The sequence below is a fragment of the Gallus gallus genome, chromosome 3 (genome assembly GCF_016699485.2).
Source record: "Gallus gallus isolate bGalGal1 chromosome 3, bGalGal1.mat.broiler.GRCg7b, whole genome shotgun sequence".
NCBI classification, from domain to species: domain Eukaryota; kingdom Metazoa; phylum Chordata; class Aves; order Galliformes; family Phasianidae; genus Gallus; species Gallus gallus.
Genome location: NC_052534.1, coordinates 84,712,627 through 84,735,316, shown reverse-complemented (window position 1 = coordinate 84,735,316; position 22,690 = coordinate 84,712,627). Strand labels below are relative to the sequence as shown.

The 22,690-nt window shown below is 36.7% G+C and overlaps 1 protein-coding gene across 1 annotated transcript in view; it reads right to left on the bottom strand.

The window, feature by feature from the left end:
* The window catches only part of EYS (eyes shut homolog), a 676,382-nt gene that overhangs the window by 530,740 nt on the left and 122,952 nt on the right, over positions 1-22,690 (bottom strand). The window contains exons 7-8 of the mRNA XM_040698528.2: positions 2,480-2,602; positions 771-884 (exon numbers count right to left, since the gene is read on the bottom strand). Coding sequence (XP_040554462.1) covers positions 771-884; positions 2,480-2,602 — 237 coding nt within the window. The remainder of the gene's footprint in view (positions 1-770; positions 885-2,479; positions 2,603-22,690) is intronic.

The window sequence follows — 22,690 nt, the reverse complement described above, 5'->3', positions numbered from 1 at the left end:
CATAGCTTCTCAGAGTATAGAAATATTAGTGATAGATTTTGTAAGTGAACTGCTTTTTTTTGTTTTGTTTTTGTTTTTTTATTTTTATCATTTGAAGAAGAAGTGAAAAATAACAGCAAATTACAAGGTTTGGTAAGTTTGAAAAAATGTTATTAAAAAAACTCAGGCTTTAGTTATTTTGAATATCACGAATATTACGGATATATTAGATTACCATGTGACATTTGAATCACACAGTACTTTGTATTTCAGTGATTAAAAATCTGTGATTTTGTTGTTTTGTTTTTTTTTTTTTAAATGAAGCACTAGAAAGAAAATGGATACACTTTAAATTCCTAATCTGAGCTCAAAGTAAGGATTAACTGTGCATAGCACTGCATTCATTTATCAGAGTTGATTACATTTCTTATATGAATTGTACAAATATGACAAGAACAAAACCTCTCCCATTTTTTTTGTCTGATTCTATTCTATAACCTGTCAGCAGTTTACAAAGCTTACAGAAAACAGCATAGACTATTCGCAAAATTTCATTGAAGCCACCTGATTTTCATCAGCATAGCAACCAGCCACCAGAAAACACTCATTTTTATACAGTCATAAAAAGAAAGTAGATAACTTTAGTTAAGATGGACTCATACTAAATTCACTTGCTTTGAACTTCAGATAACACTATTATAAGTATATAGGTATCCCATCTGACATGCTAAAAAACTTTGTGTAAAACTCAAATAGATTCGTGAAGTTATATTTCTATGGCTTTTTAATACCTTGAAATCCACCCTGACAGATGCAACTGAAGCCGTTCAGATGATCAATGCAAGTCGCTCCACTGTGACAAGGGTCACTAAGACACTCATCCACCTCAATCTCACAGTTATTACCTGGAAACAAGTGAAGGAATCACTTCATTCAGAAAACGACACTCGTGAGTTACCAGTTGCAACAGGAAAAACAAAATGAAATAACTGAGGCAAGGCACATGGTGCTTTTACCAATGATCCAAAAATTACCCTCAACAAATTTATTTACTGATTAAAAGCAAAGGTGAAATGTACATTTAATATACAATGCTTATCAAAGACACAATGGCAATTTATAGATTAATTTAGAGAAGTACTCAAACATTTGCATCTTGTCATATTTTGAAGGAAATACAGTTTTAAGTTTTACTGAAACATCATGAAAGTATCGTTTGTTAAACCACACATCACCATGAGAAACACTGGAAAATGTCTCCATTATAGCCAAAGATCTCCATTAGCTTTTGTTTAAATTAGTATTCAAAAAAGTAGATCCTTCTTTGAATTTTTAAATATGTAGGGGGAAAGCTTATAGAGGCTGATTTCCTGTTTAGAACTGATAAACCCAATATTGTTTCTGGCTTTCAACGTAGAAAAACCTCAGAAAGTATTTACTTGCATTTTGCATATGATATCCGAATGGATTATAATGGCTAAAATGTTCATTATTATTTCTGAGGTGTTTTGAATACTTTGGACATAGAGAAATATAAACTTAAAATAGTAATCTAATATTATGTAGATGCGAGTATAAGACTCCAAACAAACATTTCAATAAAATAAGACCTCATTGAGAATAAATAACATCAAGCAATTTTATGTTTTGATAATAACAATAAACAAACCATAGCTGTAAGATTTCATTATGCTATAGACACTAGTACTGCTGTTATTAAATTACAGGATGTTTAATCTAAATGGATGCCTACATTAGGATGCAGAGCAACAATTTGAGAGCCAAGGTGGTCATAAACAAATCTCTGAGAGCTGAATCCCTCTGTCTGCCTGCATCCTCCTCGACTACAGAGACTCTAGCATCAGACTTGTTTTGATTTACAAGCCAAATCAAAGTCCTCAGATAGGATAGATCTATATTGCAGAGTTGACCTGCTGCCCAGCAAACCCCTAGTGCACTTAATTACATCATCATCCAAGCCATCAAAATGATCAGAGTCTTTATCTAGGAAAGTTCTCTTTATTTTTTTGTTTGACGCTGCAATCTTGAATTATAATGACAGCACAATGACATATCCAAACTAATTTTAATCTAATCATACCCAGGTCTAATGACAATGGCCTGTGGGATAGATTCAGCATGAGTAGTTAAGCCTGTCTAGGAACTTGAGGGTATAGTTGGCAGTTCAAGTCCTTATTACTGCAATGTTACTGCCACAGGAACTACAAGCAAATAAAATAAGGCCAACTTCCATATGGCTACAGGATCTGCAATCACATCTGTGTGAGACAGACACCCTGTTAAAAATAGTATAAAATAAGAATTGCTGAAGTGGAAATAGTCCCTTGTAGTCAGAGATTTTACAACTGAGTACTTGTATGCTGGAAAACAGAAACTGCTTCTGCCTGAATCAGAAACACTATTAGATTGTATCTGTCATGATTTTCTGTGGATTAGGACTGACTTAATTAGATGTTACATAATTTTTAATTGAACTCACCTATAAAACCAGGTGCACAGAAACAAACATAGCCATCAGACATGTCTTTGCAGATGCTAGAGGCCCCACATGGTTGTGAGAGGCAGGCAGCAACATCCGCTTCACAAAACTGACCAGTAAAACCTGATGAAAAATAGAGAAACCGAAGAAATATGAATTCCATTATGACATTTAGTCTGAGTAAACAAGTGAGACATCAGTTTTACTAAGTATTTTTGTATTCCTATATAGAATAAATATTCCAGTTACTTTGAAAACTTGTTTCATATAAAATCACCTTAAAATGAAATAAAAGAACTGTATGGTGAATATATTCTTCAAACAAGAGAATTTGATAAAATATACATTTTTTAAAAAAGTAGTTTCAAGTACCTATTTCTAATTTTATTGAAATAGTGGTAGGCACACTCTTTATAAGCACCTTCTCATTTTTAGTAGAGTACTCTGTATGCTCTAAGAAAACAGCCCATGATGTTTACCAAGTGAAAATAAAAAGTCGTAATACATTCTGTTATAAGACAGATGCCACAAGTTCTGAAAGTTTGGGCGGCTTATTGGTTTTTTTTTTCTTTTTTTCTTTCTTTCTTTTTTTTTTTTTTTTGAACTAATTAACTCATAGTTAATAATAAATCTAATTTTGTGAAACACTGAGCACCCTTATTTCCCATTGAGGGTCACATATGCACAGTTTACAAATATATTTAAAGATAAAATCTGAATCTAAATTTTACACTCAGGGTATTGACACACTGCCAATGGCGTTGGTTTATGTAGCCATCTTGCAGGAAGAAGATCGTGCGGTTCACAGATAACACCATCTTTACTTTAGAATACAATAGTTGCAAGTTAATATTGTTTCACTGAAAAATATTTTCAAATTTAGTAAATAATTTTGAATTAATTGATATAAAGCAATAAAAAAATCAAGTACTATGTATGGAGATAGGATCCAAGCAATAAATTCAAATGCCCAGTTTCAAACATCAGACACTTTTGTTTTAACAGCTGTTAAGAAAAACCTGTGAAAGTAAAAGAAATATAAAGTTCTCTGCCCTCTTATTAATAAAGCACTGGAACAGTTTCTAAAGACTTTCACATTCTTGCAAAAATAATATTTCAGTTAAAATCAACGAAGTCTGGATCTTTTTATTATAATATAACAATTACTGCACAAAAAGCCACTGAAGATGTAAACCAGAAATTTGATTCAGTGAGGTAAATATTAATTCCAACATTTTACAAGCTTGATTACCAAATCTGACTGGAGACTTAAACTTCACATTTCATTTTCAAAAAGATTTACAATTGAATGCCTTGCTTCAGTAGCACAGGTATTGCCAGAAAAGAGTCTAGTGTGCCAGCAAGTTGCTCAGTATCTGACCTTGAGTTCCTTAACATTCTGTACATCAGTGAGAAAAAGAGAAAACCTTTGGTGAAAGACATTAAAAAAAAATCTGTATTCCTACAGTGTACAGCAATAGCTCTAAAACCTAAAAAGAAGCCTACTATATTAAATTTTAATTAGTGCAGATGCAGCATAGTAGACTACTACAAAAATGTAGAAGTTCAGTCCTGCTTAAGCCTACTTTAGCATAGTCTTCAAATCAAAAGAAATGTAAACCATGTCCTTAGGGCACCACTGAAGAGCTCCTGATCTGGAAATGTTTTTAGTTTTGAACAGCTGGTTAGATGAGGTAAGACAGCAACTTCTGACCATCAGGGTAAATTGCTGAAACATACTGAGCTGTAGAAAACCTGGCTTGTAAAACAAGCCTTTGAGGCATGAATACAAGACAATGCATATTAAAACGGTCCTGCACATGGAGTCACTTTGGTTTTTAAATAGGTAGATGCAGAAAGGTGTCTTCAAGCTGTGTTTCAACTCCATCCAAAACACCAGCTGTGCAGTGTTCTCACACAGCTGAAATCTTCCTCCACGTTGATTGTTATTAAAAATTTAAGCATGTATCTCATTTTTGCTTTTGTAAATAGATGTTAACATCTGCTTATTGACCTTCTACATAAAGCATAAAAATTAAGATAAAGAAGTAAAATTGAAACATTTATCAATAATTGTAACTGCTATGAACAGACACGTACAACAGTTGTTTGTGATTAAGTGGGGTCATCATCAAAGTGGGGACACCACATATAAAAGTAATGTGTTTTTACTTCAGAAACAAAAAATAAATATGCATAGTAATTGTAAAGATTTGAAATAAGAACCACAACCTATGTATGCTTTTATTTCTGTCTTTTCAATCTATTAGTAGTGTTGCAGCATTGAGAAATATATCTGAAGTCGCTACTCCAAGATAAAAACAAACAAACAAACAAACAAACAAAAAACAACAAACAAGGGTCAATGGTTTTAGGGACAAATTTTAATAGTCAAAATCTATTTTTGTATAAAATATCCCAGCAAACAGATTAAGAAGCAGTACCTAAGAATATATTATTTCCTGTCAGAATAAGTGTCTATTTCTTTCCCACAGAGTCTAAAATGATATTTCATTAATTTAGACAATGGAAATGTGGCAGTCAAGTATTTAAAATCATTCTTTCAGATATGCTGCATTTACATTCTTTAGACCTTTCTCTTAGGCAAACCTAAATTCCTCATGACAAAAGAGATTTTTACCAGTCAGACTATGACACTTAAACTCTCCAGGGAGATTGCTGCCTTGTGATCCATTCTGACATAGCCCAGCCACACAGTGATTTATGAGGATTTCACTACATGGCTCCTTATATTCTAGATGGCAGGTACATCTGAAGCTATTAGCTGGAACCCCACATTAAGGATTATTGTCAGGCCAGCAGGACCTGATGTGCATTCATTCACTCCTATTGAACAAGTATTACTTTTGGGGATATAGTTATACAGTTACTGCTAAAATTACAGTGGATAAAAACAGACTGTCAGGGACAAATGTCAGGATTTTTTAAAATAATTTAAAACCCAAAACAATATTTTCACTATCATAAAGATACTTGTGCAATGGGTGGCTAATTTCTCCTTATTTGCTCTGGATATTAATAACATACATGTTTTTTTATTTTATATTTTTATTATTATTTTACATTAGAAATGATTGTTGCTATTTTTGTTATCTAATACCTATCATACTTTTTTCTTAGACTTTTGAATATAAAAAATGTACTTGTTGCTAAAATTATACACTGCAAAATGTATCCAGCAAATAAAAGCCTAAGCAAACAAAACAGAAAAGTAATGATAACAAGGAAAAATCATCACTTCTGGATGGGGAACAGGAGAAAAAAAAAAAAAAAAAGCTGCCATTACCTCAGAAAATGTAACTGGAAATTATTGCATTATAATCATCTGTTCTAATAAATACATGTTATTGTGTTTAAGTAACCACTCGCTGCTATAAAAGACACAGTGTAACATGCAATTTTCTCTGCTGTATCTCTCTTGCCTGTATGGTTTCCAGAACTCAGACATCAAAATCCACAAAATAATTCTCATCAAAGACTGAGAGAAATTCAGTTCTGTTTCAGTAACATATCAGAACTACTATCCAAAAGTTTTAAAAACATCATACTCCAAAGTTAAAGAGATTGAGAAACGACGCTTCTGCAACCAAGAAGGCTTTTGTGTTTTCTGAAAACTGCCCATTTTCCACCACCAGTCTTCCCGATCTTACAATGGCTGCAGTCTGGGAAATGGTAATCTGTTCCTGTGAGAAGTTCAGGTGTCATTTAATCATAGAAAGGTTTGGGTAGAAAGGGACCTTGAAGATTATCTAATTCTAACCCCCCTGCTGTGGGCCAGTCTAGCCTGATTTCCCAGGCTAGCTCAGGGGACACGTCAAAACTTGCATTTATGTATACACATTCTGAAAAAGTTACAACATACTGCAAGAGCGTGTTATTATGAGTATTTAGGGTGTTTGTACATCAGTTTCTTGCCTAAGTATTCAATTTCTGGAATAAATAGATAAATATTCTAAGGAAGAATTATTTCAACAGATTTAGAATTTTATAGAACTCAAGTTTGAAGGGAAGTATTTCAATTGTTTCAAATCTCTTGACAGAGTTTCTCATCTAAGTGGTAAGTTAAAGAATGAACGTCCTAGGCCAGAAATCAGCTTTTATCCCATCACATCAGTATTTTCAGATAAAAATAACATTGAATTGGATACTCCTCAGAAATCTGAGAAGTCAACATCATAGCTTACCTTAAATTCTATACAATTTTCAAAATAAAATAATAATAATAATAAAATTCTACAGCATAAAGTCATCTGCATTATTTAAAATCTGGAGAATTTTTAATCTGGAGAAAAAAAATCTTAAAAAGCATTCCACCTTCCAATTACCATTCACTCTCTTTGGCATCAACAAATAGATGTACATTTTAAGACATCACTGTTCTGCCCCAGTCAGACTAGGCTGTTTACCATAAATACTGATGTGACAGTGATGACAAGACATTTGTCACAAGCAACAGTAGCAGATTCTATTTAGGCAACAGATAATATCTTATTTCTGTGATGAATTTGCCATAAGAATGTGATGAAATGAAGCTTCGTCAGCTTAACACAATTGTGATGAAGGTAATTCCCAGTGGTCTGTATTCTTTTAAAGACTTTTAGTAAGCAATTATAGTTGTCCAGTTTGCCCTGGTCACTTTTGTGCTTGGGCAGAAAATCATAATGCAGGCTCAGCGATTTCCTTTGAGTGGATGTGTTTGCAGGTGCAGCCTGGCCATGGAGATTTGTCCCCACCTACACACACTGCAGTCATGCAGTTACCATACGGGGCATTATTATTTCTTTTTTTTTTTTTTTTTTGCAAGCATTCTATTGTGGAATCATGCTGAAACTACAGGCAAATATGAACCACATGGACATGAATGTAAGTTATCTGGCATATCTTACAAATTAGCAGTTAACAAATTAAACTCATTTCTCTAACAGTAACAAGGTGTTCTCTAACAATTTGATCACTTACTATTGATCATCAGTGCTTTTCTGAAACTATTCATCCACCACTGGAATGCAGTATTATAGAATCATGGAATCATTAGGGTCGGAAAATACCATCATGAAAAATAATGAGCTTTTCATTTGCTTCATGACCCAAATCAGAGTAACTACAACTCCATACCAGAGCCTCAAACCCCCTAGAGAAAAAAATATTAGTAGGATATGGGGGACGGATAGTGGCTGGCAACACACAGATTCCAGGCATGTGTCACTGTCATAGAGAATCACCATATGACATCTTAACACTGTAGTTTAAATTACTATGCTACACTAAGCTTAGTTTAATATTTTTTAAATCAACTTTCATTATGCATATAGGCAAATTTCAATCTAATGTGGATTTCAAAGAGAAATGTTTAGATTGGCTACAACAAGATACAGCATAGTTAAAATAAAACAAGTGGGGCACTCAAGCAGGACAGAGCAACGGCCACAATGGCTGAGGTGGCCACAGCATGGGCTAGGTCAGGCCACAAGCAACCCTGAATACGCCTGATGTAGAAAATCCTTTTAAAAGATGGGATTTCATAAACTGATTGCAGCTAGCGATCTTCAAATTTCCCTGTAGATCTGTGACCTTTCTGTCACTCTTTCTCTTTATTCTCTCCACTGTCCACAATGTCTTTCTGTCAGTAAGGGCTAATGGGTGCATTCCTTACCTCTCTCTGAGCAGCCTGACTTGAATGACCGTTTCTATTGCATTGGACAAGCTGGACCTTAAGCCATAAGACTTAATAAGAAAATGTAAGAGAACTATTGTTCTACAATATTTATCTTTCAGAAACCCCTCAAGCACAGTTAAAGGCACACAAAGGCCAAATAAAGTTTCCAGTACTCTAGGAACATATTTGTTCCAGGAAAAGATGGATTAGACCTAGAGAACAAAAGGATTAAATAAGAAAAGATATGAACTCTATACGTCTTACAGAAATGCACCAGAAGACTTACAGGTATTACAATAGGAGTTTGATTACTACAGCACAGAAGGCAATTCCAGTTTCTCTTTTATTTACACTAAGAAGTCACAGAATAAGTTTTTATTTTGACTGTGCTTACTGCCTTGGATTGTGTAAAACTGTATCTTATCATTTTATGACATGGTACATTGGAACATGACCTAATGCTTTTACAACTGCAGAATGACATAGAGACAGAAGAAAAGGAAAAACCTGATAAAATAATGATACTTATTCATTTTATCACAAGGACTGCAAAGAGGTCAGTGTTTGTGTCTTCCATTGGAAGAATGTCAAGATATACAGCGAAGATGATGTGTGTCACAGTATCATATCATAACCATAGAATCACAGAATGGCTTGGTTGGAAGGGACCTCAAGGATCATGAATCCCCAACCCCCCCCCCCACCTAAGGCAGGGGCACCAACCTCTATATTTAATACTAGACCAGGCTGCCTTCAAACTGGTCTTGAACACCTCCAGGGATGGAGCACCCACAGCCTATGTGGGCAGCCTGTTCCAGCACCTCGCCATTCTCACAGTAAAGAACTTAATACATATCTTGTTTCTTATTATCAATAGGTAATTTATTACCTTTCCATAGCCTGCCACTTCCAATATGTTATATGTAAAGCCTCAAGCATTTACACATTCCTTTGTGCATAAGAAAAAAATAAAGACTAAGAAGTTGACTAATAGTAATAGCTTAGATTTTTCTGTGTCAATATACATTTCATCATGTCATATCACCTAATGAAACATAACTACATGATCTGAAAAATGACAGAAGCAGATAATTAAAGCTGAGTTATGCAGACATACTCCTCTCCTCTCCCCATAACAAAACAACTGTAGATGCTACTTTGGTATTTTTTTAGAACAAGTTCTGTATTAGATGACCAAAATAAATATTTCAGGCTTCCCCCCCCCCCCCCCCAAAGCAGGGAAAATACACACTGGAAACAAATATAAATTTGTATATCAGAATCATACAATCACAGAATGGCCTGGGTTGGAAGGGACCTCAAGGATCATGAATCTCCAACCCCTCTGCCAGGCAGGGCCACCAACCTCCCCATTTACTAGACCAGCTTGCCCAGGGCCCCATCCAACCTGGCCTTGAACACCTCCAGGAACGGTGCATCCACAACCTCTCTGGGCAGCTGTTCCAGCACCTCACCACTCTCCTGGTAAAGAACTTCCTCTAACATCCAACCTAAATCTTCCCTCTTTCAACTTAAAACCGTTCCCCCTTGTCCTGCTGTTATCTACCCTTTCAAAGAGTTTACTCCCTTCTTGTTTATAGGCTCCCTTCAGGTACTGAAAGGCTGCAATGAGGTAACCCCACAGCCTTCTCTTCTCCAGGCTGAATAAGCCCAGCTCCCTCAGCCCATCTTCATAGGGGAGGTGCTCCTATGATCATCTTCATGATCCTCCTCTGGACCCCCTCCAACAGCTCTCTTTCTTGGACTGGGGGCTCTATACCTGGAGCACTCCAGATGGGGCCTCACAAGAGCAGAGTAGAGAGGGACAATCACCTCCCTGTCCCTGCTGGCCACCCCTCTCATGATGGAGTCCAGGATACCATTTGATTTCCAAGCTGCAGGAGCACACTACTAGCTCATGTTAAGTTTGTCATCCATCAGGACACCCAGGTCCTTCTCTGCAGAGCTGCTCTCTTCCAGTCTGTATAGATGGGGTTCCTCCGGCCCAAGTGCAAAACCCTGCACTTTGCCATGTTGGACCTCATTAGGTTCACCCAGCCCCCCTTTCAAGTCTGTCCAGGTCCCTCTGAATGGCATCCCTTCCTTCCTCTGTGTCAACCGCACCACTCAGCTTAGTGTCACCATCAAACTTGCTAAGGGTGCACTTGATTCCATCATCGATGTCATTGATAAAGATGTTAAAGGGCACCGGTCCCAAGACAGACCCCTGGGGGATGCTGCTCGTTACTGGCCTTCACCTGGACACAGAACCATTGATCACCACCCTCTGTCTGTGGCCTTTCAACCAATTTCTTATCCAATGAGTGGTCCACCCATCAAACCCACATCCCTCCAATTTGGATAAGGATGTGGTGGGGGACTATGTCAAAGGCCTTGGTCAAGTCCAGGTAAATGACTTCAGGTGTCTTCCCCTCATCCACCAATGCCGTCACTCCATCATAGAAGGCCACAAGATTGGTTAAGCATGACCTCCCCCTGGTGAAGCTGTGCTGGCTGTCTCGAATCACACACTCATTCCTCATGTGATCGAGCATGTCATCCAGGAGTATCTGTTCCATGATCTTCCCAGGCACATAGGTGAGACTCACCGGCCTGTAGTTCCCCGGGTCCTCCTTGTTCCCTTTCTTGTAAATGGGAGTAACACAACCCTTCCTCCAGTCATCTGGGACCTTGCCTGACAGCCACGACTTCTCAAATATGATGGAGAGCGGCTCAGCAACCACCTCAGCCAGCTCCTTCAGGACCCTGGGATGCACCCCATCTGGCCCCAAAGGCTTGTAGTCACCCAATCTCATGAGGCGGTCTTGGACTTGCTCTGCCCTTACAGTGGGAGGGGATTTATCCCCCTGGTCCCCACCTAGAGGCTTCGGGGTGCAGGGCTCAGGGACATGAGAAAGACTAGAATCCTGGCCACCAATGAAGACTGAGGCAAAGAACTCATTCAGTACCTCAGCTTTCTCTTCATCTATTGAAGCCAGTTCTCCTTTTAAATTTACTAAAGAAGGTACCCCCGTTATGGCCTGTCTGGCCAATGTACCTGTAGAATGCCTTCTTATTATTTTTCACATCCCTCGCCAAGTTCAGTTCTACCTGTGCCTTAGCTTTCCTGATCCTACATCTGCAAGTCCAGACAGCATCCCTGTAGTCTTCCCAGGTGAAATATATCTAGAAAGGCTTTCAAGGCCTTTGAGGATAGTGACTGATTTTCAGTAATTTTCTTCCCCTGTGAACATTATCTAACCAAATATAACATGCCTGCAAGTTTCATGGAATGAAAAATTGGTTAGAATTAAGAGTCATCAGAAGATCAGTATGTAACAGCTTCTAAACTAGGGCATTTTTTAGAAGTAAAAAACAGCAGTAATTCACAGGATTAGATTAATAATCTAGAACTAAAATAAAAAAGATCTTACAGCACAAATGTTCTTAGTTGCATCTGAAAATAAATAGGTTAAGCATCTTGATTCTCACCTGATTTAGAGCACCTGTAATGAGATTCACTCAAATTAAAATGGTGGTGCCTTAGCAATAAGAAAGCAGGGGCAGAGCCATATCTCATCTTAAAGAGAAAAATAAGGAAAAAAAAAGTTCTTGAAAAGTTTTTTTCAGAACATTGTTTTGTAGAAACATATTTCTTAGAGAATTTTGTGTCTTTTTTCCTCTTACTTTATAGGTATTGGAATATTTCTGCCAATTTCTAGAATTAAATAAAAAAATCATCCCTTTCATCTTGCTTCGGTAGTCAGTGTTTCAACAACATTTATAGGGACCAGCATATTTTGAAGTGGCTGTTGGGTTTTTTCTTTATTTGCTTTTAATGGTTTAAAAATGTTTTTTGGTACTTCCTTTTGCAGCTATTACTTCTAGTGATGCATCTGCTGTATCTAATGCCCGTTCTCTACTGGGAAGCTTTCACCTTAACGTATATACCACCAAAAACTCTCCCAGCTGTATACTGAATGAAAATCATACATTCATTACCTTAACAGAGTACACCATTAATTCAAAACAGTGCTTCCTTAAAACCTGTAATTGTGACTGCTGGTTTTTTTATTTTTATTTGTCTCTGTGTGTGTGTTCTCAAAGTTTATATTTATTTGACAGTTGGATATAATTTCCAAACACTTTGTATTTCTTAGAAATAAACACCTGTGAATTTCAATTGAAACTCAATATATGAGCTGTTTTAATACAAAAACAATAATTGTGATATAAACACCAACAGTAATAATTAAAATATATTTTTTAACTTCTGGTAATTGCACAAAACTTAACTCATCTCAACATTTCTGCAAAAAAAAAAAAAAAAGATCATCTCAGTAAAATCAGCACAAGCAGTGGTCATTGTTGCTGTCCTCCAACAGTCATACCCTGCAGACACTGTTTGCCTCTCAGTATTCATGTGTCAAGAATAAGGAGACAGGAGGATGAGCTGCCCCCAACAGTGTGATTTGACACTCAGTTAAATGGAGAACTCTCCAGTGCAATAAATTAAATTTGTTACAGAAGGCAAATTGAGTGCCTTAATTTAAATTAGAGTTGTTTCTGAAGTGCAATATAAAGTTTGGTACGCAACTCATGTGTAAGATTTTTATTTAAAAGTAAAATTCAGGAAGAAAAAAAGGCAAATAAAAATAAAAATGCATAAGCCTGCTATCCATAACATCCACAATATTAAGGTTGGCAGACAAACACAGTTTTGTGGTTGAACCACTTCTTATAATTTATTGATAGAGCAACATCTTTGGCAGAGGAAAATCACACAACAATACCTTTAGTTCATCACATATTTTCTGATTTATCTGTTATAATAATGAAAGACATTGTAACTATAAGATACAAATATGAACCTTCATTTCTTATCAGATAACAATACTATGATACCAGAAAAAAAAAAAAACTAGAAAAAAAGAGTGCTTTTAGTGACAGATGAGTAGAATAAAAAGTGGTAAGTGATTAAAGAACATAAAGCAAGAGCTATAAACTTTGATGAGGGTCTGCCCAGGTGACTACATTAGCTGAAAACATCTGGGAATTTATACAAGATTTTTACAGCTTATTATTAATGCAAGCATAGCCACAGAGAATTAAAACTGAAACAGTATTACTTTAGTTTGACAGTGAATTGTTAAATAAGGAGATTATTTTAAAGAAGAGTAGGAAAGGACAAACAAAGAACAAAAACACAGATTGAGAATGAGCCTATAAAAATGTCCAAGAAAAAGAAGAAATGCCACCCAAAATGTTAATATTGCTAATAAGTGGCAGCAGACCAAAGTCCATTTTGTATGTTTTTTTCCATATAAATACACTCCATAATTTATTTTTTTTTTTTTTAATAGGAGATTGCCAAACATCATAACAGATCTTAACTCCAAAACCTTTACATCTCTGATTTGAAATTTGAATATATGTAGACAAGTGTTGGACTTACGAGTAAGATAGCTACTTTCCAGAAACAGAAGTTTTGGAGTAGACAATTAAACATATTAACAAGATGTAAAATTTATGTTGTGTAGGTACAACATGCTAAATCTGGAGGAAGGCTGTAGTGTGATTATCACTAAGTATTTGCACATAGTATGATTTTAAGGATACTGCTTAAAACATGAGGTTTCTACAGCTACTTTCTGGAAAAGAATGTATATAAAAAGTTGGGATTTTTGGTTGTTTGTTTTTTTTAATACATTTCTAATACCAGAAGGAGAAAACAGATGAGCCAGGCACTGGGCAGAGCAACAGGCAGACTGAAACTCAAGCATCAGAAGACTCTAAGATGAAGAAGTCTGTTACAAAATAAATAAATAAATAAATAGACCTCTGAATACTGGCATGTGGGTTTTACGCACCCTTACCTCACCCCACATGAATATGCAGATACATATTTCTTTTTCACGATAAGCAGAAAGTATGAGTGCTCCTGCTTACTGACAAATGCCTCACTCCTTGTCATCACAGAATCTTTAAGTGGGATGTACACATTATCGGAATCATTCTCCTTTAAGGAAATGTGTTATATTGCTGTTTTGTAGAGCATTGCCCAAGGTAGTTTTGGGCAGGTACTTTCAATCAGAGTGTTCCAATTCAAAAACACTCATGTTTGCCTTCTTCTGTCTAGCTATGCCTGACAATGCATAAGAGGAATGAATAATTAATTATTATTCTAGTCACTATTTATTTAGAACTGACTTCTGTGGCAGAAGTACTTGCCTCTGTACAATGACTGCAAATAGGCAGACTTACACCTAGTAGCGCGTTCAATTTAATTTGAGCATTTTTTTCACAGCATAGTTGCTTTTTGATCTTTTCTGTTCCCTGCGATGGTGAACAAAGTTTAATATCTCCAATATACACCTTTGAAGATAAGCTAAAAACTTGAAAATACAAAGTTTGGTGGAATGTACCATCTTTAAAAATAATTTTAAAATATCCATGGCCATAATCAATATGCATTGATTATATAGTCTTAGAAGAGTAGTGGTATGAACACGAGAGTAGTAATCAATGATTTTTTTTTTTTTTTTTTTAAATAGCAACCTATACTTATCTATACCACTCTACATTTTCTATAGCATGCAATATTCTCCAGATATTTCTTCACAGGAAAGGTTCTAATAAATAGCTTGAGTGTTCTTCCTTTTCTCAGATCCATGAGTATCTTAATCCCTTTTTTCATCTCACCAAGGACAGCACTCTAAATAAGCCCAGATACCCTTAAACGTGCATTCAGTTGTTCATGCATCTCATTTTGCATGATTGCACTGCCCCCTATCATTATGAAGGTTTTGTCCATTCTGACCTGGTTTCACACAAGCATATAAACACGTTCATTTTTCTACAAAAGGCATAGTTATGATGACATCTGTGCATACTATTGATAAAAGGATCACACAGTGAAAAATTAGAATATCCCATCATTAGGGTATGTTAGTCAGTAGCTCACTGTCATACCTTTATTTATTTATTTTTTCCCCTCTCCAGTAGGAGACTGAAACAAACCTTCAGTGGAGTGAACAGTGAAGCTTTCTCATTTTGGGGCTATCAACACAAGTATACACATAATACACATGTATAAATCTAATTCCTCTAGCAAATGCTGTAATCAGATTCTCCTTGTCCACAGAGAATTATATGAATATATTTTAAAAAAACTGAGCTTATCCATATGTTAAAAGGAAATAAGTGACTTTCTAGAGTTGATTCACTGGTTTACCTGTTTGAATAATTAACCTTAGTTTCCTGATTTTTGTTTTCATTATTTTCTTTTTTACTGTTAGAGGTGATTCTACTTCCTGTTAGCTGTAAATGCATTAAATCAGCAAGAGACACTGATTACTGTATCAGATGGTGGAAAAAAAAAATGCAGAGATGTCAAATATAAGAACCATCAAATGAAAAAAAAAAAATAGGCATCTTTTAAGGACCAAATCCTTTAAAGAAGCATATAAACTTGTGAATTTTGCAATACAGCTGTAAAGGTTTGAATAATACCTTTAAAGGAACTGCTTAATAGGTAGAGAACAGACATTTCCATTCCATTCTGCTACTGCTTGTATAGTAGTTTTGGAAATGAATAGACTCAAGCTGTGGGCTGTCATGGTGATACTTTTTCACCTGGAAGATTGGTAATGAGTTATTAAAATATTTCTTAAGAGATCACTGTTTTGTCTGCTTTTGTTAACAGTAACTCAATGTTTTATTATCCACTTTGAAATAAATAATGTTTCTATTAGAAAAAATGTCAAAATTTTAAGTTATCTCTGTTAGGCTTGTAGGATAGAACTGACACTACAAATGAGCTGCTAATCAATAGGAAAAAAAGATTTTATTTTTAGCCTCATAACTGACAGCACATTTTTGGAAAAAATGGAAGAAGTCAAGCAATTTTTTTTTTTGTTCTACTGCAAGAAGCTTTCACTTATCTCTGTCATAAAGCACTATACAGATAAAGATAGGAACACAGAATAAAATTGAAATTGTAAAAGAAAGTAACTTAGTAAGGCTGTTAAACCTAATAAGCTCAGCTTCTTTTACAACAGTGCAAAATTTGCCACCTCCATCATATTTTCTCTTCATCACAGCCTCCCTTACAACCAAACCCTAGTAAAAGACTATGTGAACTTAGCAGTGTATGTTGCTCTTCTCATTTACCCTTCCATAGCTTTTCACTTCCTGTTTTTATTAAAGTGCTTTCAGCTTCCATATTTTCCTTCCCCTACTCTTGGCTTCATGCTTCTTCACACTGCCTAGGATGTGCTGGTTTGTAATAATGATTTGCATTCCTTGGTTTCCTTATTATTTTCTTCCTTTCTCATCTATTGAAGAAACTGTCTGTAGTTAAAAGCTGTATCTATTGCAAGCAATGTTAATAATTGTCTTGTTTTATCTCTTTTTGACTTAGAAAAAAATATATTTCAGTCTGAGTAAAAAAAGGTCACTGATTTATCTATGTAAGAATAACAAAGAAATTTCAACTATGTAGAAACTGCAGAGTTTTGTCTGCTGCTGTACATCTACATCAACTTCTTAAATTATAGAGGTTACATTCAAAAAATTAAAATCTTACTCTGCTTCTGGGAACAATACAAACCAACAGAAGGCACAGGTACCATTCCATCATGGAATATGATGAACACTTTGAACATAGCGTGTCTGTGCAATTACATGACCGCTGCACTAATCACCTGCTGTATTTATTTAGAAGCATTTTGTTCAAATAAAACTTGAGTGAAGATTTCTCTTTCCATTAGACTTATATATTAGGGTTTGTATAAAACTGTAAAAAGTGTACGATAACTGAAAACAAGAGTATAACAATTTCAAATGTGAAAATTTCAAACTGAATATATTGTCATTCTGTTCTTCTAGCAAAACTAATGAAAATAGTGAGAAATATGTACATTTTTAAATACAATTCATAGGTCTCATATATACACACCATATTATTTTAAATGCCCACTCATTACATGGCTTAAAAGTAAAATAATGTGGCATTACAAAATCGTTGAAATACCTTTTATATTTGAAAAGTTAAAACAAACTGTTGTCTTTCCACTGCCTTGACATTTATAGCTTTTTATCTTGTTAGCAGCAGGCAACAATTTCAGTGCAGTTCCCTACAACAGAATGGGCCTGAACTAAAGACAAGGGCTGCTCCAAAAGTAATATCTCTTATTTTAATGTTGGTCCACAGCATCAAAGGTGGATGCTAGTAGTAGGGTAGTAAGGGATGAACCTTCCCACCAATATTCCATTATGTTTTGTTGCTGTGTGACAGATAGCAGCAGAGGGGCAGTCTGACATGGAAGTGCACATAACGCAACGGTGTATAATTCTTCACATAGAAATAACTCTATCCAGGGATGTTCATTGATGCTTTCTGAATGTTTATGGAAACCAAACAGTGGATGTGAGCACAGTGAAGTGCTGGGCAGTGCATTTCAGCAGAGACAACAGTAACAGCAGGTCACATTGACTGGTGCAGATTTTTACAACCATGAAATCATAGAAACGCAGGCTCTTATCCATTAATAGCAAAAACACATAGCTAATGGTGATGACTATATTGAAAAGGTGCTCTATAGCTGAGCATGTGCACTATCAAGTAGTGTTATCATGCTTTTTATATCTGTTGCAGTTTCCTCTTATTTATTTCCATGGCATTATTTTTGGAGGTATTAATGTACATAAGTAAGAAAAAAATCCAGTTGGATGGGGTGAGAACTGGACGGACTAAAACAGTATAGTAGGTGAGGCAGGATAAAGACAGTTAATGAGTGAAGAAAAAATAGAAAATAAATTAAGTAATGCAAAGGCATTCCAGTCACCACTCAGCACCAGCAGACCCTTAACTAGCCAGTCAAGAGCTACTTGTACAAACTATTTATTGCTGAACACATCATAATATAGCCTGGAATACCCTTGTGGCCAGTTGGGGTCCGCTCTTCAGGCTGTGCACTCCACACCTGCTCGCTGGCAGGGCAGTGCAAGAAGCTGAAAAGTTCTTAGCTCTGCACTAGCACTCAGCAATAGGAAAAACAAGTCTGTGTTATTTACTCTGTTTTGGTCACAGGTCTAAAACACAGATCCACTGGGGCTGCTGTGAGGAAGAAAAAAAAAAAACTTTCTCCAACCAGTTTGTATACAAAGCCAATCAATTCTTTGCTTGAAAGGAATAGCCATTAATGAATGACTCATGTTTTTGTAGTCTTTCTTTGAGGGTGTTTCTTTGACAAGGAGGAGGTTACAAATTTTAGAATTAAGCAAAATAAATAAATAAATAAAATAGTCTTTTTCTTAAAGAAATAGTATCAAAAGAGGAATAAGATGTAGGAGGTAAAAATAAGTAATTTTTTTCACATTTTCAGGATTCTAGCCTGTTGTACAGCAGGTATGGTGGTTCTGTGAAGGAAGGATGGGTTAAACATCTGCAGTTCTAGATTTTGTCCTAGATCTCCAAATGAGACAATGTTACTTAGCCTGATTATCATCTTTGATCTGTCAGTCTTTTAGTTGGAGGCTAGCACCGATCAGCATTCTCTTGTATTACCATAATTGGTTTTGTCTGACATTTCTGCTGAGACATGCACAAAGTTATAGCAACCACCCTCATACAGCAACGTCTGAGTTTCATGAAGACATGATTTATTTAAAATGTTTAGAATATCTTCTTAGAAAGAAGAAATAAAACACTTTTTTATACCATGCTTAAACAGCATGATAGTTAAGGTAGGTGCTACAAAGGAAAGAGAAATGACAGATTAACTGTTACACCACAGAGTGAAAAAGCAAAGAATGGACCTGCACAATTACATTTCTGTAGTCCTTCTTTCACAAATACTTCAGAATATTTAGAAATTTTATTCTTGTATTGGGTACAGCTGGCGAGGTTTTGGTAGTGAAGGGGGTGCAGGGCCAACCTCTGTGAGCACAGCCCAGCACTGCCTGATCTCATAACAGAACCAGCTCCAGCTGCTCCAAAAGGGATCCACCATTGCCAGAGCTGAGTCACGAGCAATGCTTGGAGAGCGCATTTAAGGCAGGGAAAAAATGCTGTGCAATTTTTTGTTGGGAGAGAGGAGTGAGATACATAAGAGAAGCAGCCCTACAGGAACAGAGGTCAGTGCAGAAGGAGGGCAGGAGGCACTGTAGACAGAGCAGAAGCTCCTTGCAGCCCAGGAGAGGCCCATGGGCACCTCACGGAGCAGAGCTCCACGTGCAGCAATAGAGGAGCCTGTGCTGCAGCAGTAGATGAAGCCTGAAGGCCAAAGCCCACGGATACTCCCACAGGAGCAGCCCAGGCCAGAGCTGCAGCCCAAGGAGGGTGGCCCACAGTAAGGCAGGAGGGCTGGGGGAGCTGCTGCCTGTGGGGACAGTGTTGGAGCCTTGTGGTATGGAGCTGCACTGGGGCTTTTTGGGAGATCTGCAGCCTGGGGGCTGCATCCTGTGGGAGGGACTACAAAGGAGCAGGAGAGAGAGACTGCAGCCCCCATTCCATATTCCTCTGCACCACTCTAGGGGAAGAGATAGAGGACAGTGGATGAAGTGTTTTTAGTTTGCTTTTACTTCTCAGTGCTCTAGTCTGCTAGCAATTAGTAATAAATTATATTAATCTCCTTTATTCCAAGTCTGTATTTTCCATCTGACAGATACTGATGATTGATCTCCCTGTCCTTCTCTCAACCCACGGACCCTTTTCTTGTTGTATTTTCTTCCCCTGTTCTGTTGAAGAAGGGGGAGTAAGAGGGTGGCATGGTGTTGGTGAGCTGCCCATCAATGTCAAACCTCCACAATTCTTCATAGAAGATGACTCACTGTCATAGTCAGTGCTAGCTTTAAAATAATCCTTGTTTTCTCCTAGGCTTTTTGTGACTAAAATATTATATGCAAGTTCACAAATAAGTGACCTTTAGTTTGGTAAAAGCTTCCATGCAGAAGTGGAATGAACAGTCATACCTTTTACAGTATCAAGTTCTCAGTGAGGAATATCATTATTACAAAACAAAACAGCAAACCGTATCAAGATTCTCAGAAATGCAAAGGAATTTTCCTGTGTAGCCTACTGCAGGGAACCTGCTTTAGGAGGGGGCTGGACTAGAGGATCTCCAGAGCTCCCTTCCAACTCCCACAACTCTGTGAATTTCCAGAGAGTACGAATACACAAAATATTCACAAATATCAGGAAAAAAAAAAAAATCACAAGGGAAGCCGATCTGCACTTCTCTGGCAGCCGTGATCATCAGCACCTCAGCCCTCTTCCCAGAGGGATGGTCAGACACTACTATCTCATGGATTTGGCCACCCACGTAAGTTTCAGTATAAAGACTCAGCAAAGAGAAGTAACATGACAACCCATTATATTAACCACTGCTTACCTAGGATACTGAGTCCAGCTGCCTTTCTCTATATGAATACACACAGCATCATCTGTTAGTGATAAACTGCTAAATAGCATTTCTACAGCCAACAGGATAGACCTGCTTAGAAAGAACACTTTCACAGTATAAATAAGGATATTAGATACACAAATGGAAAAGACTGTCAGAATGTATAAGTAAATTGTAACTCAGAGCAAGAAACTGATAAAGATGTAAACTATGTGTCAAGAGAATTACTACCTTAAAGTGAGAAACAGTTCCACAGAAGAAGGGTTAGCCTCTGCTCACAAAGAAACAAGATTGCTTCTGAGAGGCTCCTGGTGATACCAGGCAAAGTATTTGCAGGTAGGCCAGTAGTCATGCAGAACTCACCCAACTCATGATGGGATTTCTTGGCTACGTAGCACTCCTTGTCAGGAAGCAGCCTAAGGCCAAAACGTACTGTCACCTCAGTGGCTGGCCCTTATAGGAGCCCAAGGTGGCTCCACCCCTTCTGGTCCTCTGGAGAGCACAGGTGCAAATTGCCTGTGCTCCCTGGGCCAGCCACACCCTTTCTCCAAGTGCTCAATCACCAGTTCAAGCCATGACCTAACAGGTCCCCTACAGACACTCTTATCAGGCAACTTCAAAATTAAAGCAACAAATCATCACTACAAATTTTATATTGAAGATGATTGTGTAGTAGCAGTGTGAAGGACTGAATGATTTCATAAATATTTCCCAATAAATATTTCTGTTATCTCAGTGATTCACTTCATTTTTTCCAGTCATAGGATGCAACAGTTTTCCTGAAGTCTTTCCAGGAGTAAAAACTTTCAAATATAAATTAAAAGAACTTTCAAATATAAATAAACTTTTACTTCATAATAACAGTTGTCAGAAAGGTTTGAAAGGAAGTACAGTCTTATTTCATGGTACAGTAAACTTTAGAACAGGGAACCTCCCAATAAAGAATTTAATTAATGATTTTTCTCTGTATGAGTTCTCTTAATCAGAGCTATACTTCCCTGACTCAACATGCTAAACTGAACAAAAATGTATTTTACGTTGAATCTAACAGCCCAAGCATCTCAACTGACTGGATTTTCTGCTTCAAAATCAGTCTTCTTTAATAATCATGCTAATCATGCACTAATACCACCGGGGGAAAAAAAAATACATATTTATGCATTCAGTTATCTTTAGCAGGGATGATCATGGAATGATTTGGGTTGGAAAGGACCCTTTAAGATAATCTAATTCCCACCCCCCTGCTATAGGCAGGAACACATCCCTCTAGACCAGGTTGTTCAAAGCCCCATCCAGCCTGGACTTGAATGCTCTCAGGGAGGGCGCATCCACATCCTCTCTGGGCAACATGTTCCAGTGCCTCACCACCCTCACAGTAATGAATTTCTTCCTAATATCTAGTCTAAATCTACCCTCTTTCAGTTTAAAGCCATTAAACATGATACGTTATTGAGGCATCAATAGGCACAGGAGAGAAGATGTGTACTAGGCATTTTTATCTTTTACAAAACCTTACAAGAAAATAACTTGTAGGAACATAAGAAACACCCTGTGCCATCAGTGTAATTTTGCATCTAGCCCAAAACTTTCTGAGAGCATTTATATGAAAGGCTACTTAGGGAGAGCATATTAGCCTAGCCATTTCCAGCAGTCTGCTCCCTTTGAAATCTTCAGCATTCAGGTGTATTAAAGATGTCAGATCATACATTAGTGTACACTTAAAGCCTCTTTATTTTTGTGTTTGGCTAATCCATTACCAAACCTTAAAATTAAAATTGTCGAATTACATCACATTTAAGGTAACAGATTTAGAAACAAATGCCACCTTTTGAAAGCCCTTCACTTGTTTTAATAAAAAATCCTACCTGGTTCTTCAAATGTTTTCTTGCTTTTTGTGAAAATGCTTTAGAGATCAACAGGTCTGCTTTCAGTTTTGCCACTGCTTTCACGATTTTCTTTCAAAGCTTCTTCTTTCTCTCATCCTGTTCTTCTACAAACTTGCTTTACCATAAGGCAGCTGCTCTGTTTCAATGATCATCTTTCTCACATTTCTGAATACCTTCTGCACATACCAACATCTTCTAGGTTGATATTTCCTTAAATACCAGTTAACTTCTCTCCAAGTAA